The sequence below is a fragment of the Phocoena sinus genome, chromosome 4 (genome assembly GCF_008692025.1).
Source record: "Phocoena sinus isolate mPhoSin1 chromosome 4, mPhoSin1.pri, whole genome shotgun sequence".
NCBI lineage: Eukaryota > Metazoa > Chordata > Mammalia > Artiodactyla > Phocoenidae > Phocoena > Phocoena sinus.
In genome coordinates this window covers 30,884,356-30,910,745 of record NC_045766.1, presented here as the reverse complement: position 1 = coordinate 30,910,745, position 26,390 = coordinate 30,884,356, and the positions used below count along the sequence as shown (strand labels likewise).

The 26,390-nt window shown below is 45.4% G+C and overlaps 1 protein-coding gene across 1 annotated transcript in view; it reads right to left on the bottom strand.

The window, feature by feature from the left end:
• MED12L (mediator complex subunit 12L) overlaps positions 1-2,722 on the bottom strand; it is a 326,027-nt gene extending 323,305 nt beyond the window's left edge. Inside the window, exons 1-2 of the mRNA XM_032629345.1 lie at positions 2,638-2,722; positions 1,584-1,800 (exon numbers count right to left, since the gene is read on the bottom strand). Coding sequence (XP_032485236.1) covers positions 1,584-1,682 — 99 coding nt within the window. The 5' untranslated portion in view covers positions 1,683-1,800; positions 2,638-2,722. The remainder of the gene's footprint in view (positions 1-1,583; positions 1,801-2,637) is intronic.
• Positions 2,723-26,390: the final 23,668 nt, after the last annotated feature.

The window sequence follows — 26,390 nt, the reverse complement described above, 5'->3', positions numbered from 1 at the left end:
CCCCACAAGGCATCCCAGGCCCCCATCCCTTAACTGGGGAGATGCTATCAATTATGCTGCCCTCTGGAAAGATGTGACAAAAGACATTAATTACAAGATGATATGTCCCTGTCCCCTCCAAAACTTTAAGAATTTTCTGCCACAAATGTTTAAGTTATTAACTTTCTCTATACTTAGTTGTTACTGTTTGTTATTTCGTCTGTAACAATTAACTTTATTCTGGGTGGCAGTAGCAGGGAGAGAAATGGGTAGGGAAGAAATCTGCAAAATCTCATCAAACTCCTATCCTCATATTAAGCCTCCACTGAGAAACACCTGTAAAACCTTCCAAGCTTCGATGTGAATTACTCCACGGATGTTCGAACACGTTTAATATGCTAACCTCTAAAAGGAGTCGTCACTCCTTATCTTTCAGAAATATTATTAACAAAACAGTTTAACCAGAACAAGCATTCTTCCTTTATTACTGAAATAGATACATTCATCAAAAGGGAAGTCTTAAGGACCCTCCTGGCCTTCTTTACAAAGCCCCTTCTGTGATGTCAGTAGGCCTGTAAACTTTTAATAGAAGGTTTTTAGGTTCCCAGAAAGAGAAGTTTTGAAATGTGCTCACTTCATGTTTAGCTGAAGACAACAGAGGATGGGTGGGCTGCAGCTGGCAAACTCAGAAAGCACAGCTGGGTAGCAGGTGATCTTAAAAAAAAAAAAAAAAAAGCAAATCCCAGGGCAAATCGCGTAGCCAGGGGTGATCATTATAACTGGAGAGTTGTTACATAATTACTTGTTAACTACTAACAAACATATACAAGGTTTCAAAATGCCATGGTTACTCTAGCCATCGAAGCTAGTGTATCTAGTGGAAGAGTCCAGGTTCCTCCAATTCATTTCATTCAAAGAAACAAGCAATCCCAGGACCTATTCCCTTCCAAGGTAACCTGACTGCCTTTACATATACAAAACAGCCTCCAGCAATTAAGCCAATCGCCTCTAGGGATGAAAATCAGTGTTTCCCTTTCATATTGATTTTTAAAGGGGAGAGGGGAGACAGAAGTACGTTACAAGAGCTAAATATTCATCACCTCGACAAAAACGACTTCCACTCCAAACTGGAAAATTTGAACAGAAAAGGTCTTCCGCCACCCCACCCACAGCCGCCCCTGCTCGGCTGGCGCAAAACCCAAGACCTGTGTCGGATGCACTGCATTCCAACATTTTTCAAAAAGTTTACGAGGCTTTACCGAAGCGGCGGGGAGAAAAATAAAGCAGGCAAAAGCCGGGGAGAGGGAGCTGGAGGGTTTCCGTAGGGAAGAACCGGGTGAAGCGCCCGGCTGCGCCGTGCAAGGCCCGGTAACGGGGAAGCGACCCGGCACCCGGAGAGCGAGCGCCCCCGTGGCGCGCAGGGACTGACAGCCGCTCGGTCTCCACCGCCGTGGGTCCCCCAGCCCCCCAGCCCGGCCCCCGCCGCCAGTCCCCCTGCCCACCCTTCCCCCGCAGCGCCGGCGATGCCCGCTGGGCCAACTTGGCCCCGGGTCAGCGCTGCGGAGCGCGGCCCCGGTTGCCGGGGAGGCCGCCGGCGCCCTTACCTCCTTCTGCTTGGGGTCCTGCGGGTAGACGTCCGGCGGCCCGAGCCGGGGGCGTTTCAGCGGTCTCTGCTCATAGCTGAGAAGCCCGAAGGCGGCCATGATCTCTCATGTTAACCGGCGAAATGAATGAGAGTTGGAGCTGGAGCAGCCGCCTCTGAGCACCAGGGAGCAGCACTTTGCAGACAGACTCCCTCTCCCCCTCCTCGCTCGTGTGGCGCTGCAGGCAGGAATAAAGCAGGTTGGATGCTGCCGCTGCCCGGCACGCAGACACGCACTGATGGGGGTAGCCTTCGGCGGGCACCCTGCTGCGCTGGAGCCCCAGGACGCACCGCCAACGGAGGGGCTGGAGGTCCACCTGGATCCTCCGAGGCGCCTGCCTCCTGTTCCCCACCACCCTGTCCCCAGGGGGAGGAGCAGCTGATGGGAACGTGTGACTTTTTTCACCAATGGACCTAAACCCACCCCAGCCGAGCGCAGTGTGGGGTGGGGGAGGGGCACGGGGCGGGGGGAAAAAAACTTTTCTTGGCGCCCCAGGCAGGTGGCTCGAGTGCTTGCCCTGGGCGCGGGTGGCCCGCCTACCCGAGGAAGAGACTGCGGAGCGGCCCGCCCCCGCCCCCTCTTCTACAGCAGGGACCCTTCCCCCGCCGCCACGCGCCCCGCAGACCCCGCCACCTGGGCGCGGACCCGGTTGGGAAGGAGGGGGACAGGCCTGGAGGGAGTGGGGGAGACAGGGATGCGGGCGGTGGGGAAGCGGCCAGTGCCTCCTAGACGCCCGCCGGGCTCCGGTGGCGCATCCGCGGCTCCGGTCCCCTCGGCGGCTCCGGGCAGGCGCCGAGGCGCGCTGCTAGCGGTCGCAGCGGGTGGAGGGGGCCGTGCTCACGGTGGCTCGGGGCCGACTTAACCCTTTGCTGCCCCTCCAGGGGCTGGGGTGGTGAGGAGGGTTGGCAGCGAGTGCAGACTGGGATAGCTAGCCCGCGGGCATCTCGGGCTCCTCCAATCCCCCGCCCACCCCCGGCCGCGCTCCTTCCTCCTCCCCCCGCCCCCAACAGTTTACCTGTTGGTCCCCGGCTAGTGGTCAGGGGCCGCCAGCCGCGGCGGCACTTTGGCGGCCGCAGCCTCCACGTTTCGGGTTGGGATGGGGCCGGGGGGGGAGGGGGGCGGGGGGAGGCAACTGGATTTGATCTGATTTGTAAGGTATCAGTCTCGGCCGGGCGAGCTCCGGGGACGCCGCGAAGTTTGCCACTGTCTGGGGGCGGCGGGCGACGCCGGCTCGCCGCCGCCGGCGTTCTCGCCCCCAAGGCCGGGGAGCGCGAGCTTCCGAGTTGGCGGACGGCGGCCGCACTGAGCATGCCCAGCTCGGCGGCCGGACCGCGGAGGAGTTTGCTGCGAGCGCGCTCCGATCCGCCTCTCCGGGTTTTCGCAGCTGCAGAGCGCGCAGCCCGCGGGCCCGGGCGCCGAGGCTGGCCCTGGGGTGTATCTGGGCGAGGGAGGGGGCGCCCCCTGGACCCCTCTCCCGGCCGCGGGCTGCGCTGTCCGCCTCGACCTCTGTTAAGGTCGCTGTCCCCGTGGCCTGAGCCGGAAACCTCACCTGCGCCGGGCGGGGGGGGGGCGGGGCGGAGGAGAATCCTCCAGGGGAGACCTCGGTGCTCCAATCCTCCCGCGCTCCCCGCTCGCTTTGGGGCGTGGGCACCCTGATGCTGGGACACCTGCCGCGAGCCCGGCGAGACCGGAGCCGCGGAGGCGGGCCCGGTCTGTCCCGAGGGACCCCGCGGGAGGATGCGCCCGCGCTTGGCCAAGAATGATGGCTGCCATCTATGGAGCCCTCGCTTCATGCCAGGATCTTGACAGTAAAGGTCTCTGGTCCTTTAAAAAAACAAAACAAAACTTACAAGGTTTTACTCTACCCTTTTTATAGGTAGAGAAATCGAGTCAGCTTAGGAAGGCCCGGTGACTTGCTCAAAGTCGCGAAGCAAACTCTGCCTGATCCCATGTTTCTGATTTATTCTCCACGACTTGGAATTGGAAGAAGTGGGTTCCTGAACTGCCCTTGCCTGATAGGGTCAGGTTCCCCATACCTTGAGGAACTCTCTTGACTCCTATTCCATCCTCCATAAGATGGTGCTAACAGAATCTAACCCAAAGCCTTTGTATAGCGCCAGGCACATAGTAGGTGCTCAGGAGATGCTGGCTAAATCTGATTATCTATCTACTTACCTCTGCTGACTTTAAGCAAGGGGGGCAGGGGGGTAGATAAGCCATCGCAATGTGATAGGCTAGTTCTTAACTCTTGACTCTGACCTATTAGCACTTCCCAAAGCAGCTGAGGCCAAGTCAGGCCCGTAGTTTTTGGATTCTTTACTCAATCTGAGCAAGTACTTTTAGAGAACAGTTACTTCCACCAAGAGGCATTTCCTGACCACTCTCTGCACCCTCCCCCACGGACTTCTCTTCCACTAATACCTTGGGTGTAACTTCAAGGCTGAACTTGCCCTTGGGATATAGGTATCTGTCAAATCTAGCTTCCTTGCTTGAGAAACAGGACAGTTGTCTAACTTCGTTAGGAAAATTGTCAAACATACCAAAATGCAGAAGAAATGGCATAATGAACCCGCAAGTACTCATCTCCCATAGAAAAGTTTTGCCATTCTTGTTTAATCTCCCCCGCCCCTAACACAATGACATACACTGGAGAGGACAGTGTTGTTCACTGTTGCAACTTAGTTAGGTACACAGCATGGAACCTGGCACACATGGAACCTGGTGGGCGCTCAAAAAATGTTTGTTGGCTGGTGGGAGCGGTGACTGGGTGTGTGAGTGGGTGAGTAGGTGTGTGGCTGGGTAGAACACTGGTGGTACTATACTTTGGGGATCCTTGTGCTGACACGCTAGTCTGGTTGGGAGATGTAACCTAAATTCTTCCCTTGGAGTATCTAGGTGACAGCCTCCAACTGGCTTCCACAAAGGAAAAACTTTTGAAGCACTCAAAATTGTATCTAACCGTAAAGATTTTTAAATCAAAATGAATTCATAATGTGTCCCTAGTGCTTGGGTAAAAGGGAAAGGGAGAGTTCTCTCCCTGTTGGTCTCCCTTCTTAGTTCCTTCCCTTGTTTTGAGACGGTCTGGCATGGATGCTTTGGCCCTCTCAACATTAAAAAAAAAAAAGAGAGTGACAGCTTCAGTTTGCTGAGACACTTCCTCAAAAATCTTTTCGCTACATGGACTTCCCAACGGTGTTTGGTCCCCTCAGCCTGACATTTGCACTCTTCACAATCTACTGCCATCTACCAATCCAACTTTTTCTCCTTAATCCCTCGCCCCAGTTAGCTCACTCCTATTTCCAATATGAAATTCCCAGACCCTTCATTTTCTGATAGCCACCTAAGGACAGTCCTTAGAGTCTGGACCCCTGTATGAAGCCCACCCCAAACTCTTGACGCACAAAATCATCCTTTGGTTCTTTCAGTACCCTAAGCACTTATTTTATTTCTTTTTCACCAGGTTTATTGAAAAATAATTGACATCCATCACTGTGCAAGTTTAAGGCATACGGCATGATGGTTCAACTTACATATATTGTGAAATGATTACTTTAATAGGTTCAGCTAGCATCCATCTTTTCATACAGATACAATAAAAAGGAAAGAAAAGAGGAAAAAAATTCTTTTTGTGATGAGAACTCTGAGGATTTACTCTCTTAACAACTTTCCTGTGTATAATAGAGCAGCGTTAACTATAGCGTCACGTGGTACATTACATCCCTAGTACTTACTTATCTTATAACTAGAGGTTTGCATATTTGGGCCACCTTCCTCCATTCCCCCATCCCCCATCCTCTGTTTCTGGTAATCACAAGTCCGGTCTCTTTTTCTATGAGTTTGATTTTGTTTTGATTTTGTTTCTAGATTCCACATATAAGTGAGATCATACAGTATTTGTCTTTTTCTGTCTGATTTATCTCACTTAGCATAGCGCCTTCAAGGTCCCTCCATATTGTCACAAATGGTAGGATTTCCTCATTTGTTAATGGCTGAATAATATTCCACAACGGCTTTATCCATTCGTCCATTAATGAACACTTAGGCTGTTTCCATGTCTTGGATACTGTAAATAGTGCTGCCATGAACATGGGGGTACAGATATCTTTTCAAGTCAGTGTTTTCATTTCCTTTGGATATATTCCCAGAAGTGGTCATTCTCTTCTTTTAATACCTCATCATTTATTGGCATGCTTTCAAACTTGCCACACAGAAGTCTTCTTCCCATCCCCACCATAACCTCTTACTCTCCTTCCATTCCAGAGCTAGTCTTTAAGCTCACTAAGGCCAGTTAACACGGCTTAACATAAAGCCACAGGGTCTCTGCCGTGCTTGAATTTCCTTCACAGTGCCCGTTAACACAGCAGATAGGCACAGATTCTTGTCGAATAATGTGTCTCATTTGCTACTGTTCCTATAAGGGACATCTTATCTTTACCTGTCTAATGACTCTCCCCTCCCTGGGCCTGGGAAAAGTTTGCATAGAACATGAATTGATCAGAGAACACCAGAGGCTCCCCAGAGAGGCCCCAGCCTAGCAAGAAGAGATGAGTTCAGGTACCTGAGGAAGTTTAGGACAGCTGGTGAGGGAAAGGGACTGAAACGTGGCCAGAGAAGGAGGAATTACAGACCATTTACAGCATAGAGGACTTTATCCCCCAAGAATGAAGCTAAATCTCTAGGGCTGCTTTGGTGGGTTATAAAAAGGGGTGTGACCCTTTTTTTTGCATCATATCCAAGGACTCCTCAAAGATCCCTCAGCAACAGGAACCTCCCTAGCTGCTTCTGTTCCTTCTGCAAGCCCTGGTTTTCAAAATTCTACAAGAAGTCCCTCATAGTTGGGACCTCTTTTGTGCTCTTGGACAAAGTCTCTTTAAGACAGCTCACGGCTGGCTTTCTCTCCCTACGTTTGGTCTGAGGAAATACACAGATGTCCTTTGCCTGTACATACTCTAGGGCAGGCATCTTCTCACCAGCCTTATCTCCTTGCCCCCATGGACACATTCTGCAAGCTACAGTTCTTTGCCTTGAGAGATCTCAAGTCTAGGTCAGAGACCACTTCCTCAGGTTCTCGCAAACTGCAGCAGACAGATGTTAAATGCCCAGGCCAGAGGTCCTCTCAAAGCTCTTTTCATGAGGCTTGAGGTGAGGAATAACATTTCTTGGGTGAGAGACAGAGATACAATCATAGTTGCCAAGCGGATTTCAGAAAATGAGAGTAGAGAATGGCTAGGAGCAGAAGCAGGGTATTGGCCCTTCAGAAGCAATGGTCCTATTATCCCTATTCTACAGATTAGCACTTGAGGCTCCGGAGGCGAAGTAACTGGCACAAGGCCATTGAGTTAGCAAGTGGCAAAGCCAGGATGAAACCTAGATCCCTCTGACTCTCCAACCTACGCCCATTATTGTCAGTGTGCTACATGTATTAATTATCATTTACATAACACCTATAAAAGTGAACCTCGGAAGACAGTTCTGGTATAAGAGAAGCAAAACTCCCGCCAGCTCACTCTGGCATATCGCATGCTTCCACTCAAGTGGAAAGAAACAATTCTCAGTGTAGTGCCTGTAGGTGAAGTAATTAAGTTGCTGGTTTTCCCCATGGGACTGATGCTTGTCCAGGTGTATGTATTACTGTGTTTTGTTAACAGATTTTCTAGAGGCAGTCTTGCCTATTTTCAGTTTTTCTTATATCCCCATTACATTTAAGTATATTTGTCCTGTGACTGCTTCTGAATCAAAAAAGAAAAAAATCCCCCCTTTCTTTCAGCCTCTTAAAAAAAAAAAAAAGGAAAAGTGAGAATGACTTGAGAAGGAATAAGAATATAGAAAAGAAAAATGGAGGATTCATTTGGGGACATTCCAACCAAATGGAGCTTTTAATATAGTCTTTAGGCTCCTTAGAGAAATATAAATAATGCAGACATTAAGATTTCCTAAAGGAGCATTGACAATAGAATTATATTGCTAGCTAAATACGTACTTTTACATTTTCTAGTAGCCACGTTAAAAAAAAGAAATAGATGAAATTAATTTTAGTAATACTTTTGTTTAACCCAATATAACCAAAATATTGCATTTCAACATGTGGCCAATCTCTTTAAATGTATTAATGAGATATTTTACACTCTTTATTTTTTCTACTAAGTCAGAAATCTGGTGTCCAATTCATACTTACAGCACATCTCATTTCAGATCAGCCATGTTTCATGTGTTCAGCCGCCACATATGGCTAGCGACTACCATATTGGTCAGCCCAGCTCTAAAGGGATGTTTCAGTCCTAGTGAACCTGTAACATGTGGGATCTTAATAAAATCACTGAGGAAGCAGGGGAGTTTCCAAATTTAAAGAACAAAAAGTAATGGAAAGGGCTTTCCGGGTGGCGCAGTGGTTGAGAGTCCGCCTGCCGATGCAGGGGACACGGGTTCGTGCCCCGGTCCGGGAAGATCCCACATGACGCGGAGCGGCTGGGCCTGTGAGCCGTGGCCGCTGAGCCTGCGCGTCCGGAGCCTGTGCTCCGCAACGGGAGAGGCCACAATAGTGAGAGGCCCGCGTACAGCAAAAAAAAAAAAAAAAAAAAAAAAGTAATGGAAAGAATAAAACAGGAGAAAGGTGAAGAAGTAAAGAAGAAAAGTAAAGGCAATTTGGGAAGACAGTAGATACCCAAAAAGCACTTAGTAGCTCAACAGACAGAAGTGTCAGGGAGGCAAGGACATGGAAAGAAAACTCTGGGGACTGAAAATCAAAGGATGAGATAAGAGAGTTTTGAATTACGAAGCTGAGCCAATGACAAGTCTAAAGATTTAACCTCATTCACCAGCAAAATGGTGTCTGCCACATTTACAGAAAGAAGGACAGCTGGTTGATTTCTGGAGAGGGACCGTGGTACACAAATGCAGGGCACTGTCTGGGTCACATAGTCAGCTTTTCAGCACCAGGATCTTATTTTGTTCACTCACCCAGAGCTGTTCAAAGCTCCACAAGGCAGACAAATGCTAAACAGACTCAAGGAAGAGTGCAGCGGAAAGTCAGAATGCTGGTTTATTGACACACAGGAATAGCCCTTTCCAGGGACTGAAATAGGTATAGCGCCTTATTCAGATCACCCGCTGGCTAGTTTTCAAGTTTGTTGTAAAACTGAATTCGTAAGCAGGTTTTTTTTGGTAAGCATAAAATTAAAGCAAGGAGAATTGGGTAATCTCTGAAGAATGTCCACAGAGTGCCTTACAGTAGAATTCACCTCCCTTGTGACACAAATGGGAAACATGCCACACCTCGGCCCAGTGGTGCCTTTGGTGGATTGTTACTGACCAATGCCTGGATTATTTACTGTATAGCAGAGGTTCCTGGTGGTCCACAAACACAGTTTTGTGGTTTTTTTCAGGTTTGTTTGTTTTGTGTTGGGCTTGCACAGTGACTTCTGGACTCTAGAAAAACCTGCCTGAACTGGGTCCACATTCTCAAGTGACACCAATCTGCTGGCGCTGAGGCCGACCTGCCCATTTGAGCGTGGCCTGTTGTCATAGCCCAAACAGACCAGCTCCCCTCTGAAGGTGGCTTACCTGCCTGGCTCCTGTAGCTGGTGAGAGCAAGATCCCTATTATATGGGGACGTCCACTAACCAGGCCTAAATTCAGACTTTCCTGTTGAGAGAGACACACAGAGAGGCACATACAGAAAGAGAGATTCATTTTCAGTTACGTGATTCTTCGGTTACTGCTTTCTTATTGTTCATTAGTCAAAGTTCCAGTCTTCATCGTCTCTTAGTTTCCGATTACTACTCATGTGTTAGGATGGTTAACATCTGCTGAAAGTGAATCTTACAAACCTATATTTATTAATGATGAAATATTTCAGTTCTCAGAGAATTATTTCTTTTCCCAGTTCTAGGGACATCCTCTAGTACGTCCTTATATACCTGCTGCAGTCACACAGAGCAAGACAACATGGAAAATGTATTCAGTGGCAGAATCTGTATATTACACCGGATATCTTGACAGATTGAAATGATGAACTAAATTAACAGGATCAAATCTGATATAAGAATAAACTCTTCCTCCATCTACTGGATGTATTAAAGACAGTTGGGTACCTACTATTCCAAAGTTTAAATTCTAAGCAATAAAAAATGAATGCCGCCAACTCTTTGGTCTCATTTGCAGAATAGTAGTACACAGATCAATTACATGAATCCTTTATATAATAGCATTTTTTAATTAATATTGCTAAACCATTGCCCAACATCCTCACCACTGTGCCTCTTTCCAAAGCTGTTAACAAATAGTAAAATTTAGCAATTTGATTTTCACCTTCCTTCATTTCTTCTGCTCACCCTCTGACAGAGTTGCTGTCAATCAGTCAAAAATGTCAGCAAGAAGATGGAAGAAGAGAAGCAGAATTCCTGCTTAGACTTCAAACCGGAAAACAAGGGCTTGACTAATCTAGAAGTAACCACAAATGATTAGATAAAGTCAATGGCTCAGGCTGCTCCTCCTGCCTCCCCAGTGTACTTAAACTTGGTCCTCAGCAATTCTCCTTCTCTCCTCTCATCCGTACTTGCTAGTCTCTACTCTCGTCTTCCAGTGGTCTGGGCCAGTTCATCCCTAAATCTGTACGGAGACCTTCCTGGATCTGGATCCAGAGCCCAGAGCATTCGTGAATCCTGAATAAGCAGGTGGAATTAAATCACATACTGGCTCAGTGATCCCCACTAGGCCAAGCCAGTAGATCTTTGGCTGCATCCATTTGGGAAGAGTTATGATCAAGAAACTCCATTTGCTTAACACATGTTTATTGAGTAACTATTATGCACCATGTACTCTATAAATGCTGGGGATACAACAATGATATGACTGAGTAGATTACACTTGCAGAATATAGAAGAGACAGATAAGGAAACAACCACACAAACTAGTATAAAATTGCAACTGTGACAAGATCTTCAAAGAGAAGGACATGAGTTCTGAGGTTCTGGAAGGGGGATTTCCCATGGAAGAAATGCTTGCGTTGAGATCTAAAAATTGAATAGGAGTTAACTGGGCAAAAAGGAGGGAAGAATGTTTTAAGTAGGAACAGCATATGCAAAGACCCTGTGGCTAGTAGGGCTGAAAGAAGGCCAGTATGCCTGGACAGGGGAAAGAGAGGCGAGTCTGGTGTGAAGTGAGGCTGGGAGGTGGAGAGGACCACAAAGAACAGTGTAAGTTATTGAGGAGTTCTGTCTTTCTCCAATGGGAAATGGGAAGCTATTTAATGGTTTTAAGCAGAATTGTGTCACAATCAGATTTATATGGTGAAGAGATCACTTTGTCTGCAACATAGAACCTATATTGGAAGGGAAGTGGTCAGAGTAGAAGGGGGTGGACCAGTTAGTAGATAATTGCAAGCTCCAGCAGGAAATGATGGTTGCTTCCATCAGGCTGACAGTGGTAGTGGTGGAGATAAGTGAGCAGATTTGAGTGATATTTGAGAAATAAACTGAAAGAATTTAGTTATGATCACATATGGAGTGTGAGATTGAAGAGATAGTCCAGAATGATTGCTAGGTTTCTGGGTTGCTGAACAGGACTGACGGAGGTGTCAGTCACTGAGAAAGAGAAACTGGGAGGAGAGCCCTGTTTCTGGTGCTGGGGATAGGGTGGTAGGTACAGCAAGAGTTTAATTTTGGACACGATATGTGGTCACATGGTAGGCAGCCTCTGAAATGACTCCCAACGATACCTGACTCTTGGTATTCACATCCTTATATAATCCCTTTCTCGTGTGTGGCTAGACCTGGTGGTTTGCTTCTAAAGAACAGAATAAGGCAAAAGTGATGGGATATCACTTCTGAAATTAAGTTACAAAGAGACCGTGACTGCTATCTTCCCCTCCCTCTCCCTCTCCTCTCTCTCTCTCTCTCTGAATCCTCATTCTGGAGAAAGCCAGCTGTCATACTATAAGCAGCCTTATGAAGAGGCCCCAGGGTAAGGGAGTGATGTCTCAGAACAACAACCAGTGTGGATCTGAGACCCACCAACAGCCACATGAGTGGGCTTAGAAGTGGGTCCTCCCCTATTTGAGCCATGAGCTGACCGCATCCCTGGCCAACACCTTGATTTCAGCCACCTGAGAGACTCTGAGATGGAGGCTCTCACTAGCCTACACCTGGATTCCTGACCCACAAAAACTGTGAGATAATAAACATATGTGGTTTTAAGTTGTTTGTGATTTAGGGATAATTTGTTACACAGCCATAGATATTTAATACAAATGACTTAAACAGATAAGTACTTTATATAAAAAAATATGTTAAGTTGTGGGATTTCCCTGGTGGTCCAGTGGTTAAGATTCTGCGTTTCCACTGCGGGGGGCACAGGTTCGATCCCTGGTTGGGGAACTAGGATCCCGCATGCCGCATGGTGTGGCCAAAAAAAGGAAAAAAAATACGTTAAGTTGAAAATTAGTTGCTATAGGTCAGGAGCACAGAAAACTCTGGACTAAAGATATAAACTTGATATTCATACACACTGAGAGAGAAAGTATGAAATGAAGGAGGAGAGATTACTGAAACAAGTCTTGAGGATCTCCATAATGTACTGGCAAGTAGAGATAGATGAGCTTGCAAAGGAAATAGAAAAGGAACAGCTGCAGAGGTGGGAAGACAGCCAGGAGAAAGTTGAATCATGTAAGTCAGTAGCAGACATTGTTCCCGCAAAGTAGGGAATGGTCAAGTAAGAGAAATACTGAAACACTGTTTTTAGTATGAAAGTAGTTCACAATTCCAGCAAAAGCTTATGGTAGGACCGGAAGACAGAATGGTATGGATTGAGGTTGGGAGATACAGAAATGGAGAGAGAAAATTCTCTACAGAATTTGACCTCTGAAGGTGAGAAGGGAGATCAATTAGCAGCTGGGAGTGGATTATGATTGTTATTTTGTTTTTCAATGAGAAGACGTATAAAGAAAATAGGAAAGATTCAGGCCAGAGAAAAGGGAAAATACAGGAAAGAAAAAAGAAATAGTAGATAGTGTAAGCTTCCTAGAAGGCAGAAGGGGATTCTCCTCAGATGGGAGGTGAAATAGCTCTGCTATTAGAACAGGTGAGAAGGACCCACAGGACAGCTACAGAAATACTCAGTATTCAGAAAGTTTCTATGTGAGAGCTCCTACTTTCTCTCTAATATAGTACGAGGAGGTCATCTGCTCAGGGAAGAAAAGAAGGAAGGTTGGAGGCTTCAGGAAAGGAGAAAGGTTTGAGACAGTCACTGTGGAAAACAGGAAAAATATAGATCTATAGTAAGTTTTTTGCGTAGTGCGAGGACTTGTTAGAAGTTAATGACCTTGAACTTATAGTAGAATCAATCTGCCTCACTGGGTGATGCTCAGCTTCTTGGATGCAGGCACAGAGAAACAGACAGTTGGGTTCAGAAGTGTAGAGACAAATGGAGGCAACAGAGGGACAAGGAAGTTTGGGGAGTAAGAGATGTAGGGCAGAGATGGGAGTCTAGAAATATTGTTCATGAACTCCCATCATAAGGGAAGTAAAGAAAGAGGAATGTTGATGAAGTGAGAGATAGCAGAGGACAGACAGTGCCAATGATGCTAAAGAAGGGCTGGTGCGAGAGCAGTAGAATAAACACTGAGAAGCAGGGGAGGTTATAGTCAAGTAGAGGAGTGCTGAGCTTGATAATTTTGGAGGAATAGCATTACAGGTAATGATAATATCCAGGGACTTTCCATGGGAGTGGGTGGCCAAAGTGGAGAGGAAATCACTGGAGGTGAAAGGAAGGTGAGCACCTGAGAGACCACGGTGTTGGATAGGCCACCCACCTGGACACTGTTGTCATGCAGACTGATCCAGGCTTGGGGGCAGGGAAAAGCAACTGGTTTATCCCATGGAGCGGTGGGCTTTTTGCCCATTGCCAATGTAGAGGATGAATGAGAGGACCCACCCCCCACCCCCACAGTGGATAACAGCAACAGCAGTGGTTGAAGCAGAAAATCTAAATGGCATGGGTGCCAAGAAGCAGGGTTTTAACAGGAGAGTGGAAATACAATATTGGGGAGTAAGAGAGAAACTGTGGAAGACACGGCTTGTTCTCTACCTGATATCTTTATCCCTTTTCTTCCTTGCTAACAGAGTCCTGATTTTTTCTGGTGTGCAATATGCCAGCAAATATAGATTCCCTTCCTAGATTCCCTTGTATCAAACAGTGGCCGTGTGGCACACTTCTAGCCAATGAGACCTAAACTTAATTTCACTAGGGAATCTGTGCATGTTTTTGCTTTCCTGATGCAGGCACCATCCCTTAGCTCCTTCTCTCTTCATGCACGGAATTCAAACGTGATGGCTGGGCTGCAGCAGCCATATTGTGTCCAAGAGGTTATAAATATGCGGAAAAGGCAAAGATAATCACAGAGCTGTAAGCCCAGGTTTTGACTGGCCACCAAACTAATAGCAGCATCCTCCTACATCCAGATTTCTTATATTATGAAGAAAGATGAACCCTACTTCATTAAGCCAGTGTTAGTTGAGTTTCTATTATTTGTAATAAATTACGGAAGAAAACAGTAACCACATGAGAGGTCTCTCAGGGATGAGGACAGCTTCAGCCAAAGAAGAGTCAGGAGGTGAGGGAGTGTTATAAAAGAAATTGTGCAGGTAGGGCAATTTGTTAGTTATGGAGAAAGGATTCAAGAGGCCAAGGTGGAAGAGAATGAGAAAGAGGGGAGGACTGCAAGCCTGGGACAGAAGGATGTACAAAGGTTCGTGAGAATGATGGTGGAAGTGGATCAATTAACCGTGTAGGCATGGAGGTGGAGGTTGCACTTTGGACCTTGACCAATGAAGACAGAAATGAAAGGCATAATGGATTTGATCTCCTAGACTCTTTGAGGGCAAAAACCTGTGTTACCTTCCTGGAGGGATCACCAGCTGTGTGAGTGGGGCTATCATCTTTCCGCATCCTGAGTTAGGCAAAAAAAGAGACATGTCATCCTTTTGGCCTCTCTAGAGAATCAACATGCAGATTCAAAGCTGCATAATGAGACCTGGCAATTTCTCTGGATTCCCTCCGAATCTCCCTGGGGGCAGGAACAGAAGCACCCCTGGGGAGGGGAGGGAGTGTGGTCCACGGGGCCTGCCAGGGCTGGGTGAGGGAGGCATTTTGCCCTCTCCTCTGGTAATTGGCCCACAAAGGTGGTTATCTTCCTCAGGAGGGTGGTATTCCCCTTGCCAAGCTCTCAGAGTCCCAAAGCAGAGTGACAGCACGTGCCTGGTGGACCATCCACGTTGCTATAGCAGCAGGCTTGCCCCTGGAGCCATGGGTTCATGGCAAAATGATCAGGCCTCTCTGAAAGGTTTCTGATGTGGGTTTGACCAGGCTGCAGGCCAGGTGGGCAGACATGAAAGCCTGGAGTCAAGAATAATCAGGGTAGGAACTTTACCCCAAACAGTCAAAAGCCTAAAGAGTCTGAGAATGAGTACAAGCTAAATGCAACAGGCACCCAGGGGTCAAACAGAAGAAGCATAATCCAGTCACCAAGACTAAGGGACATTCCTGTGATGGATTTGAGGGGAGACGGGGCTGGTAGTGAAAGTGAGGGAAGAACCCAAAGCAAAAGGGGCTGAGTGTGTGTGATTCCTTTTCGCTGGCTGCTGGCTGCAGGGTGCGATGGCTGAATTGCACTAATATTCAGGGACTCTGGGAGGACAGGGACCCCCAACCCTGGTCAGCCACGGACAGCTTGCCTTCCAGATTCTCTGCAGACTATATCCGATTCTTGCTCTGAGTTAATGAAAACTGATTCCAATGGTGTTAGGACTGCATCCTCACCTCCTGCCTCGATTCTTTTATCTAGACGGAGTTCTCAGCATCTCTCTGTGGGACCATACAACTGCAGGTACTACCCAGGATATCTGGCCAGTCTCTACCACCAGACTTGGTTCATAATTTACAACATCGTTCTCAGCTAGGACTAGAATCCACAGCTCTCTAGGCTGAGACCTAGTGGAATATAAGCTCCATTAGGAAAGGGTCTTTGAGAGTTTATCACTGTATCCCTAACACGTAGCACAGAGCCTGTCATACAATAGGAACTTACTAAATATTCATTGAATCATGGGTCACTGACAACCTTTCCAGCCCTTGCCTACATTCCAGGCTACTGGACGCTCCTGTGGATGCCTGCCATTGGCACGGTCCTGCTTCTTCCAGAATGGACCCTCGTAGAACCAAGACCTTTCGCCCCCTTGTCACTGAGAGCACCTGTGACCAGAGATTCTCGGTGTTATCCACCTGCAAAGACTTTTGGACACCAGTGCCAGCCTGGACTAGTACAAGATGTCAAATGTCCCTTTCGCCATTGCAGCAGCAGCAACTGTATCCCTTCCTTGGTGATGACAGCATTAGTCCCCTGGCCTAGACCTGCTCCGACCCAGCCTACTTCCCCCTCTCCATCAGCTGAGGACTTGTCATCCTTCACAGTCAAGGCCTGTGGAGTCTGTGAGAGTTTTGGCAATACTACAGATGACCTTGAAGATCTCCCAGCTACAAAAGCCTGGGAGTACAAATTAGGATTACAGTAATGTAATTTTACTCTGATTCACAATTGAAGAAATATAGTCTCTCACCTAATACACTATCTAAAATCATATAGTAAATAGGAAATAGTGTATGTATATATATGTTTTTACACTATTTGAAATTATATATTTGTTAACCTATTTATATATTTGTCAAACTTTTTTTTTTTTTTTTTTTGCCAGTATCTCCCATTGGAATATAAACTCCATCATGTCAGGAACTCTGTTCATTTTGTTTACTACCTAACTAGTAGGTGTCCAGTAACTATTAAAATAGATGAATAAATTACTTCCAGATGTTCTCAGAGTGGGCCTTCTGCGTACCTAGGAACCCAGTTCTCTGGCTGCCTGTGGAACGCCCATTTTCCTCTTCACCTTCTCCATCTTCCCCTTGGCACGTGTGTGTAGACATCACCTCTGCCCTCCACCACCACCGTCAAGGCAGGGGTGCCTCATTTGCTATCAAAACGCCCAGGGCCACCTCCCACTCATATCTGCCAAAACCACGCTGCACCAGGTTTGTTCATCTGGGCCCAAGCCTGCGCTACCAATGATCCCGATAACACACCAGTGCAAAGATGCCTGGCTGAGTCTCCCACTGGGGAGGAGACAGTCCCTTTCCCCACCCTTTATGTCACCCACATCCCAAACAAGGCTGCCTTGAGCTTCCAGATGTTTTGTAAAAATAACTTTTTTTTTTTTTTTTGCGATACGCGGGCCTCTCACTGTTGTGGCCTCTCCCGTTGCGGAGCACAGGCTCCGGACGCGCAGGCTCAGCGGCTATGGCTCGCGGGCCCAGCCGCTCCGCAGCATGTGGGATCTTCCCGGACCGGGGCACGAACCCGTGTCCCCTGCATCGGCAGGTGGACTCTCAACCACTGCGCCACCAGGGAAGCCCCAAATAACTCTTTTGATCTTTGCAGCCAGCCCCCTGGCCTAGAAATCTGGCCTAAGCCCATCTCATGACAAGCTTAGTACTGTACTGAGGTGTTGGTATTGGACCAAGCTGATACGCGTTGTTTTTTTTCCACTGTCTGACTTTTATCCACTCAGGTCCCTCAATGTCTCTTCTTACAGTCCTTAGCGCCAAGGGCTCTGTCCCCCTAGCATGACTGCCACCTGTTCCCCTAGCATGACCTACAATCCTCCTGTAGGCACAGTTAGAGCAGCAGCTAGACTGGCCACAACACAAGGCGTTGGGATTTTATCCTGTGGGTGATGAAGAGCAAGGGAAGACTTTGGAATTGGAGGTTATCTTGAAGAACCAGTACCTTAGAGATAGACATTTATTGTCATGTACAGAATGAGACATGAGGGAAGACTCTAGGATATCTTCGGTCATTGTAATTCATTCCCCAAAGATCCTGATTGAAAAGAATTCTACTTCCTTGCCACATCCCTATGGGAGTCAGTGGTTCCTTCTGAATATTTCTGGCTTTCTGAGCACCTGGTATGATATCAGTTTATGGTCCTCTGTGGTTAGGTGGCATCATATGACCAGTTGTGGCCAATGAATTGTAGTGAGAGGTGACAAGTAATTGCAGATGTGAGACCCTTCAGGACTCTTTCCTTCTGGGGTGATGATTGAACGTGGGAGGAAACAACACAACCGTGAGGAAGTAGTGGTGGGTGGCAGGTGGGCTGATCCCACTGGGGCCGTTGCTATAACCATCACCACATCCGGCAACCCCGAGATGGTGGCTACTCACTCCATCAGCCTGGACCCTTGAGAGGCCTCGAGGAGCAGAGCCCTCACCAGTGTCTTGTGAAGGACAAGGAGATTGAATGAGATAGAAATCTAATTTTAGGCCACTGAATTTGGAGGTTCTCGCCAGAGCTCAGCCTAACATATCCTGACCAGTACATCTCTTTCCCTCCTTTCTTCTCTGTTCTTCTTAACCAGTAATTGATAACTTCCAGGCGGCCTTAAAACCTTCCTTCCTGGCCAGGAGCCTTTGGGGGTTCCAGGGCCAGGAAAAATGCTAAGAAGTATCACAAGGGCAACCCTTCAAATCAGACACAGTCATAGGGCTACATCTTCACCAGTGTAACAACTGGACATTAGAATCAGGCAACCATCCATTCGAACAGTACTAATTTCCTGTAAAGCACAAAAACCCTCTAGAAATGCTATGTTCCAGCATGACACAGAAGAACACAGCATCCTTCTCTCTCCTCAGCAGTACAGCTTATTAGCTCCTCTTCCAGGGGAGGAACCAGTGATCTAGTCAGCATTCCAGGGCATTCCTGGGCCACGTTATAAAGGCATATGCACAGATTTCCCTTCACTTTGGCTTGCCTTTCTTAACTTCTTTTCTCAGTGTGTTAAGCAGAGCTGGACAAGGCCTGGCCCTTACAGCAGCTGAGTGGTCCATGGACTTGAGGCCTCTCCTACTCCCTCTTTTTCTCTGTCTCTATCTTCTCCTTCCTCTAAGGTTCCTAGGATTTCGATTCAGAGGTACACGATGGAGAGACAGAAAGAAAGCCCAATTAGGCCACCAGCTTTCTACGCGAGCGCAAAAATATTGGCAACAAGTGTGGCGATTTGGATTGTGTCAACTTAGCTAAACTGGAACTGTGATGCCCAGGTTCCCCTGTGTACTTCCGTGTCTACGTGGACCTAAAGAGGCACTCAGTGCAAGATTTAGAAGGTGGAAGTGAAGCATCTGTGCCTCGTCGGAACATCAGTGCAGGAGCCCCGGGCACCTTGTGGGCGTCTTGCCCACCCAGAGCAACTCCAGCTGCCCCTTCTGCTTCTCTGACTCCTGAGTCAGAGCTTGTTTGGCTCTGTGACAGGCATCAGCTGCTCCTACAGCTGTCATCAAAGCTGGACACCTAGGGGCATCGGGGAACAACCCGGGCTCCAGCTCATCCTCGCTTCCCCTGCTTCACATCCAACTTCCCTTCCCGACTGCCTGCACTGCAGAGTCTGTGTCCCAGCACGAGAACCAGAGCCAACAGCCTGATCCCCAGCTCCCACTGCTGGGTCCGGTCAAGCCCCTTCAGTCAGTCCCTTACTAGGTAGCACTCTTCACGCTTCTGCTTCTCTGATCCAACCCTGACCAATGCACACAGATGCTGCTAAAAGGGCTTGTTGATTTTCCTCTCCCAGTTTTCTCAGCTTCCTCAGGAATCACAGCACGGGGGATGGGGATAATTAGCAAGCCGGCCAGGCATTCCTGGGCTCTCTCGCTATAACCTCATCCACATTTCTTCAAGTACCCCTCGCATATCAATAAAAATAGAAATACGGAAATCCTTAAAATGACCAAAATAGCTCATGTTAACTCAATAACCATGGGATACGCAAGGTCCAAAACACTGTATGAAAACTTAATGAAACAAGATCAGTGAGGAACACACAGGCTAATCCAAGGGATGAGAAGACCACCTTCCCTGCACATGTGCTTTATCCCTCATTTATTAAATACTTAATATGTGTTAGCAAGCCAGCTGTTAAATGAGGTAATAAAACTAGCTGACATTTGAGGGTTTCTTTTATATGATGCAGTTTTCTAAGGTCAAAGCACTTACAACAATACTTGGTTTAAGCACTCAATACACATTACCTGTTCTTCTTGTTCCAAGTGCTTTATGTGTAACATCATGTTTAACCCTTACCATGACCTGGTGAGGTGGTGACTGTAGTAGTTGCTGTTGGTACCCCCATCCCTTTGACCAGCTGGGCACATCCACCTCCCAGCTGCTGTGGAAGAGGGCTGCTAAAGGTTTGCAGCTCTCCCTTCTCTCCAGAGACTTGCCTTCCCATCTAACAGGAGCTGCCCTAGGAGGTTACATCGCAAACCAACCCCGGGTGACTCTCGGCAGCCAATGACTGAGAGACTGTACAGGGCACAAAAACCTAGTCCCTTGCCTTAGGGTGGAACTAACTTTGTGGTCCAATTCATTAGCTCCCTGTGGATCAGACTGAAGCTAGACCCCCACTGAGACCACACCTTGGCTTGGCCCTCCCCTAGCCCATTGTTCCCTTTCTGTCTGTTCAGAGTACTCGTTCAATAAACCATGTGCCCCCGAAAACTTTTTTCCAATTCTGCTGCAAGGGAAGCTAACCAGGAGTGTGCTATAGATGTGCCCATTTCCAATGAGGAAATAGAAGCCAGGGAGGCCAAGGAACTTCCCCAGGAACTGTCTCAGACCTCACAGTAAGCTGTGCAAGCAGGATTTGAACCCAGGTAGTCTGAGCCTATGCTCTTTGCCACTGCTCTTCATATGGAAAGAACTTGTATGTGCCAATAAAAGTTATGTCTCAATAAACATTAGTTCTAGCCTCTTTGCTCAGATGCTGAGAATTGAAAGGCAATCAGACATGATCCTTGTACTTCTAGGAGGTTTTTAGCTCATGGAAGAGACAAACAGTCACCAGTAGGAGGCAGTGGTTATAGGAATAAACACACACACACACACACACACACACACACACAGCCATGTGCATACACAAGCACACACAAATATAAGCCTCCTACTGAAGGTACTGAAGGGTTAAACTGAAGTGAGAGGCTCCTAAAGTAAATTCTTAAAAGTTGCGTTCGTGAGTCAAAGGGTAAATAAATATTTTGGCAGATTTTGATGAATTTTTTTCCATAGGCGTTTATCATTCTGCATTTCCACCAACAATATATGAGAGTACCCCGTTATTATCTTAAAACCTCTACAGCAAAGTGTGTTGCCAAGCTTTTCACTTTTTGTCAACATAATAATTGTGACATCTTACCTCATTGCTATTTTAATTTGAATTTATTTTATTAGCAGTGAAGTTGAACATCTTTTTATATGTTGAGTCATTTTTATCTTTTCTCGGGGGGGGGGTAAATTGTTTATGTCTTTTGTCCATTTTTCTGTTAGGTTATAAAATAAGTTCTTAAGTAACTTAGAGCAGGGGAAAAAAAGCCAGGTTAGCTACAACTGCAAATTACTTGTGAAGAAACAGTTTTGTAGGGCTTTTTGTTGTTGTTTACTCTTATGTTAGAGACCAAAGTTCAAATCTAAGTTTAGTTTATATCAATATTTACTGAGTCCTCCCTGTGGACCAGGCACCAGAGTCAGAGTAAGAAACAGTTCTTGCTGTTAAGTAGCTTACATCTTAGTGGGAAAATGGACTGTGAAATAATCTGGGAGACAGTAGAAGATAGTGATTCAAATATGGATTTGGAGTTATGTGGGCTCGAGTTCAAATTCTGACATTGCCATTTCAACAATGAGCTGTGTAACACTGGGTGGGTCACTCATCTTTCTGCCTAAGTTTCTTAAGATGAAAATAATAATAAGCACCTCATAGATTTATTATAGAACTACATTAGTTATTACATGAAAACCACTAACATACTGCCTGGTAAACAGTAAACATACAATAATCAGTAGATAATAACACTAATAAACAAAAATGATTATAATTATAGTAAAAAGAGTGACAGAGGAATTTACAGAGTGCCGTTGTACCGTATATATGCTCATTAAATTTTAGTTGAATTTAAGTGTATTATGACTAAGTTATCAAAAATGTTTAAACCATATGCAGTATATTGATGAAATAAAAGTAAATGTTTAAGAAATAGTAAAATCACAGATATAGAAACAACAACTCTGGCATTCTGAATTGTTAATTGTATAAATAAATAGTAGTATAAAATGCAAAACAGTAGAATTCACATATTATTGTCACCCATTGATGCTTTTAAAGACAATTCAGGGAATCACACTTCAATTGATTGATTTATTTACTAATTTTCTTTCTGTTTATCACCTAATATATACTGTTAAATAAAAGATGAATTCAAAGCTCATGTCTAATTTAAAATATAAAAATATTTATAAGATTTAAAATATTTAAACATAATCAATAAAGATGCTCAACTCATTATGATACAATATAATCTACCTCCTCTAGTTCAAAAAAGTTAGCAAAAATGTCCTAGGAACTATGATCTGGAATGCAGCTCTGTACAAAGCTGTAAGGAAACACATTTGTTTTATTTTACCTGATTACAAACGTCCCAGCTATACCTTGAGGGAAATTCATAGAATACAGAAAAGCAAAAAAGGAGAAAAGTCACATGTTATCCTACCACCCTGGAGATAAATTGTATTTGGGTTGTATCATACTCAAAAAAATTCAACAGGTGTTTAGGGACCACCAACTATGTGCCAGGTCTAGCTTTTTCTTGTTGCCGTTGTTGTTGTTTGTTTTTGGCCGCACTGCACAGCATGTGGGATCTTAGTTCCCCAACCAGAGATGGAACCCGCACCGCCTGCAGTGGAAGTGTGGAGTCTTAACCACTGGACTGTCAGGGAATTCCCAAGCCAGGTCTAGTTTTAAGCACTGGGACTGCTTGTACCCCAGGGAGGTGGGAAGCATCTTTGCGGTGTAGTGTCCGTCCTCCTGAACGGGCAATAGCTTCTGGTCCCTGGGATCAAGACATGGCCTGAAAAATCTACTCCCATTCCAGGGACCTAGATGACCGTGCACAGCACTATTTAAAACACAGACTGTACGTTCTAAGAACACACATGCGAATATCACTTTTTCCAAAGGCTTTCATCTTTGCTTGAGCAAGGGAGGCTAAAGGCCAGGAAAAATTTGACAGGACTTAAAGCCCAGCCTTGCTTTAAAGAAACCTGAGGTACAAAGCCGAACTCTCAAAACATGAATTATCAGGTGATTATTCTTGTTCAAAAAGTGATCTTCTTTACTAAAGGATTTGCTGCAATCACTTTTTAATTTTACTGCATTAACCTGAACAGAGGCTACTAGGAATTCTTTTCATTTGAGTCCCAGGGTGTATTTAAATTTTCAACTTAATTTACCAGAAGTTTATTCAAAGTATGAATTTTTGAGAACATGTTAACTGTATACACCTCTAAATATGGCAAATTTTGTCTCTTGCTTGGGACTGTGGAGGAACCCGGCTCAGTGGCTTAGCCGTGTGTTGTTTCTGCTAACATTAGTTCCATTAGAATGCACTCAATAGACGGGGCTTCAAAACTTTGCTAAAATTGCATTGGTTTGCAGAATAGCTATGTTGTGTTAAGATTCATATCTTCCATAATAGCTTCTAATATTAATCTTTAAAGATCCTAAACTGAGTTAGATTTCTTGATAGGTTCTTAGATGGGTCTTTTCCTTGTCATCCTTTCTCCTGTGGCCCCATGTCATTACTGGTATCAAAATCATCTCAGAGACGTCTTCAAAAATCAAAATACGAGAATATACAAGTCTAAAATGTGTCTGTCACCTTGCAGGCTCATCTTCCAAGGACATTTTCTTCTGGTATAAATTTAATTAAATAAAAGGCATAGTGCCCAGCCATTGCCATTCTGACACATTCTAGTTAAGGATCGACTGCATTTTCTAACATTTGTGAATGATACTACTATTCGAAAAAAGAATCACAAGGGAATGTCTGAAATTGGACAGAAAGCAAGTATTCAACGAATGACTCTCAGAAAAACCACCCAATGGTTTTACATGTTGTTGCTGAGAGTGTGATTGGTAGAACCTTTCTGGAAAGCAATTTTGCATTCCATAACTTGATTTACTAATTCCATCTGGGAATTTATCATAAGGAAATAATAAGAGATAAAGAGATGTTTGTGCAAAGATGTTTACTGTGGCAATTGGTATAATGGTGAAAACTAGAAAAACAGCTAAATATTCCTCTATAGGAAATTGGTTAAATAAAATATTACACCATATGATGCTGTGGCAGAGATAGCTTAGCTGCCCAATTTCCATTCTCCTCTTTGTCATTAACAAGACCCTCTATTATTGTGGCCAGCAATGTGCTTAGCTAAAACTACTACATTTCACAGACTTCCTTGCAGACAAGGGGGCCAACGAGATATAAGTAGAAGTCCTTGCATGAGACTTCCAAGCGCCTGGATTGCTGCCGAGACCCAGCTGTCTTGATCACTGAGATGATAGCTCAAGCTCCACCAGCCATTTGGGGAGCACGCGATAAAAGCCAGGAGAATTCTAGTGACTGCAACTCTGACACCCTTGAACCACTGTAATAAAGCCAGTGACTGGCTCCTTCCAGATGTCTCATTATATGACAAAAAATAAACCATTATATGTTTATGCTAGTCAAACCCTGTTCATGGCAGCCAAACACAATTCCTTACTGATACAGATGAAACATTCTGCAACCAGTTAAAATTATCTTTCTGAAAAGTGAAATATAATATTAAAGGAGAAAGGCAGCATATAAAACCCTATATGTGGTATGCCCTATTTTATTCTTAAATTATACATATATATTATATGAGTGAAAAAACTATAGAATATATCAAAATATTAATGGATGTCTCAGGATTGCGGGTTGTTTGTTATTGTTATGATTTACTTTCCTATGTTTCCTAAATTTTCAACATTGAGAATTTTTTTTAAGTGTTTTTAAGATTGCTTAATACACACACATGGGTGGTGAATGTATCCATTGATTACATCTACTCTTTGTGGAAAGCAGTGGGTCAAGATGGATCAAAAGCTTTTAGAGTTTTCATACTTTTTAGCTCTATTTCCACTTGACTTATCTTGATAAAATAATATGAGACCCAGACAAAGAACTATGCACAGTGATGTTTGCTATAACATTATTTTTGATACTGAAAGAATGGAAACAAACTAAACGTCCAACATCAGAAAAGTTTATAATTAAATAAATTATGGTATATCCATCCTATATTATGAGCACTTACAAATCACAATTAAACGTAAGAGAAAGAACATTTTGGAACTTGTTTTAGAGCTATTTCCATATCCCTAAATCCCCCCACCCACTGATGCAATGATGGGCATCAGTGAAACATGGAGGCACCCTCGATCTAGAAGACATTTCTGCCTCAATTGAACTTAGATTTTTATCTGAGTCCACGGCAAGAAATTAGCTTTGTTGAGAAAGACAGAAGATTTTTCTAAATGATGTTTACATGCCAAGAGCCAAGCCTGGAGGAGCTCATTCTTCAGGTTCTGCCTGTCTGCCATGGCAGCAAGACCGTGAGATTGGCGGCCCAGGTAGGAGGAAGAATGATGTACTGTGTGGAGAAGCCTGAAGTTTCCCCCTCTCCAATCGAGGAAGCAGCAGCTGCTTTTCTGTGCTCTGCATCCCATGCTCCTGGTTCACTCATGTTTCAGTGGAGGCTGTGAGGAAGCTTCTATGCATGATGATAGCCCCCCATTCAGGTACGCACCTTTTGTCTCTCCATTTTTCTGGAGTCAGGTGGGGAAGTAGGTTGGACACCCTCAACCAACGAAGATAAACGTTCCAGCCTCCCACCCTTTGGAGGAACCATTCTGAGGGCTTTTCCTCCATCCCTCAAGGGTTCTCCAGTGGATTGAGCCCCAGTTGCCCATGGCAGCAGCTAGCTCCATAACATACCTTGATTCAACCTATCCTTCTTCTCACTTCTGTTTCCTGATATCACCTTCCAAATAAATAACCTGCGTCCCATTCCAATCCTTACCTCAAGCTCTACTTCTAGGGAAGAACAAAGCAAGACAGATGGAGTATGGGAGGAAAGAAGAGAAAGAGAAGTAACAGCTCTGATTTATCCCACTTTGGGAATCCAAGAACATTAAGCGTAGTAACCCATTTCCCCTGGTATATTTGACCAACAATTTTGGAAAAACAAAAACACTAAATGGAAAAGAATGTATCAGAGTACATAGCATGTAGTAGGGGTAAGTACTGTTTCATGAAACTTCTGTTTCAGGGGTGTGTGTGTAAGTACTGGGTCACAGTGTATAACATATTTCTTTGGTGGATTGTGGTCCAAAAAGCTGGAAAGCCATTGTTCAAGAGGGTACCATGTGAGCCCAAGGAATCCCTGCTCTGTTGCAGCAAAATTGTCTAAACATTTATAAAAAAATTTTAATGACATGGAAAACTACTTTTATTTGGGACTGGGAGTGATGGGGGAAAAATGACAAAATGTTGGATACAGTATAACTACAACTATGTAAGAGAAAAACTGTGAAGTAAAAGACAAGAGCCATTTATTTATTTCCAAGTTTATCCAATGGGTGTATATTCCTAAAACACCATTAGTAATGAAAAGGCACTTAATTTAAAACAAGTGTTTTCAAGGACTTCCCTGGTGGTCCAGTCGTTAAGACTTTGCCTTCTAGTGCAGGGGGTGCGGGTTTGATCCCTGGTTGGGGAGCTGAGATCCCACATGCCTCACGGCCAAA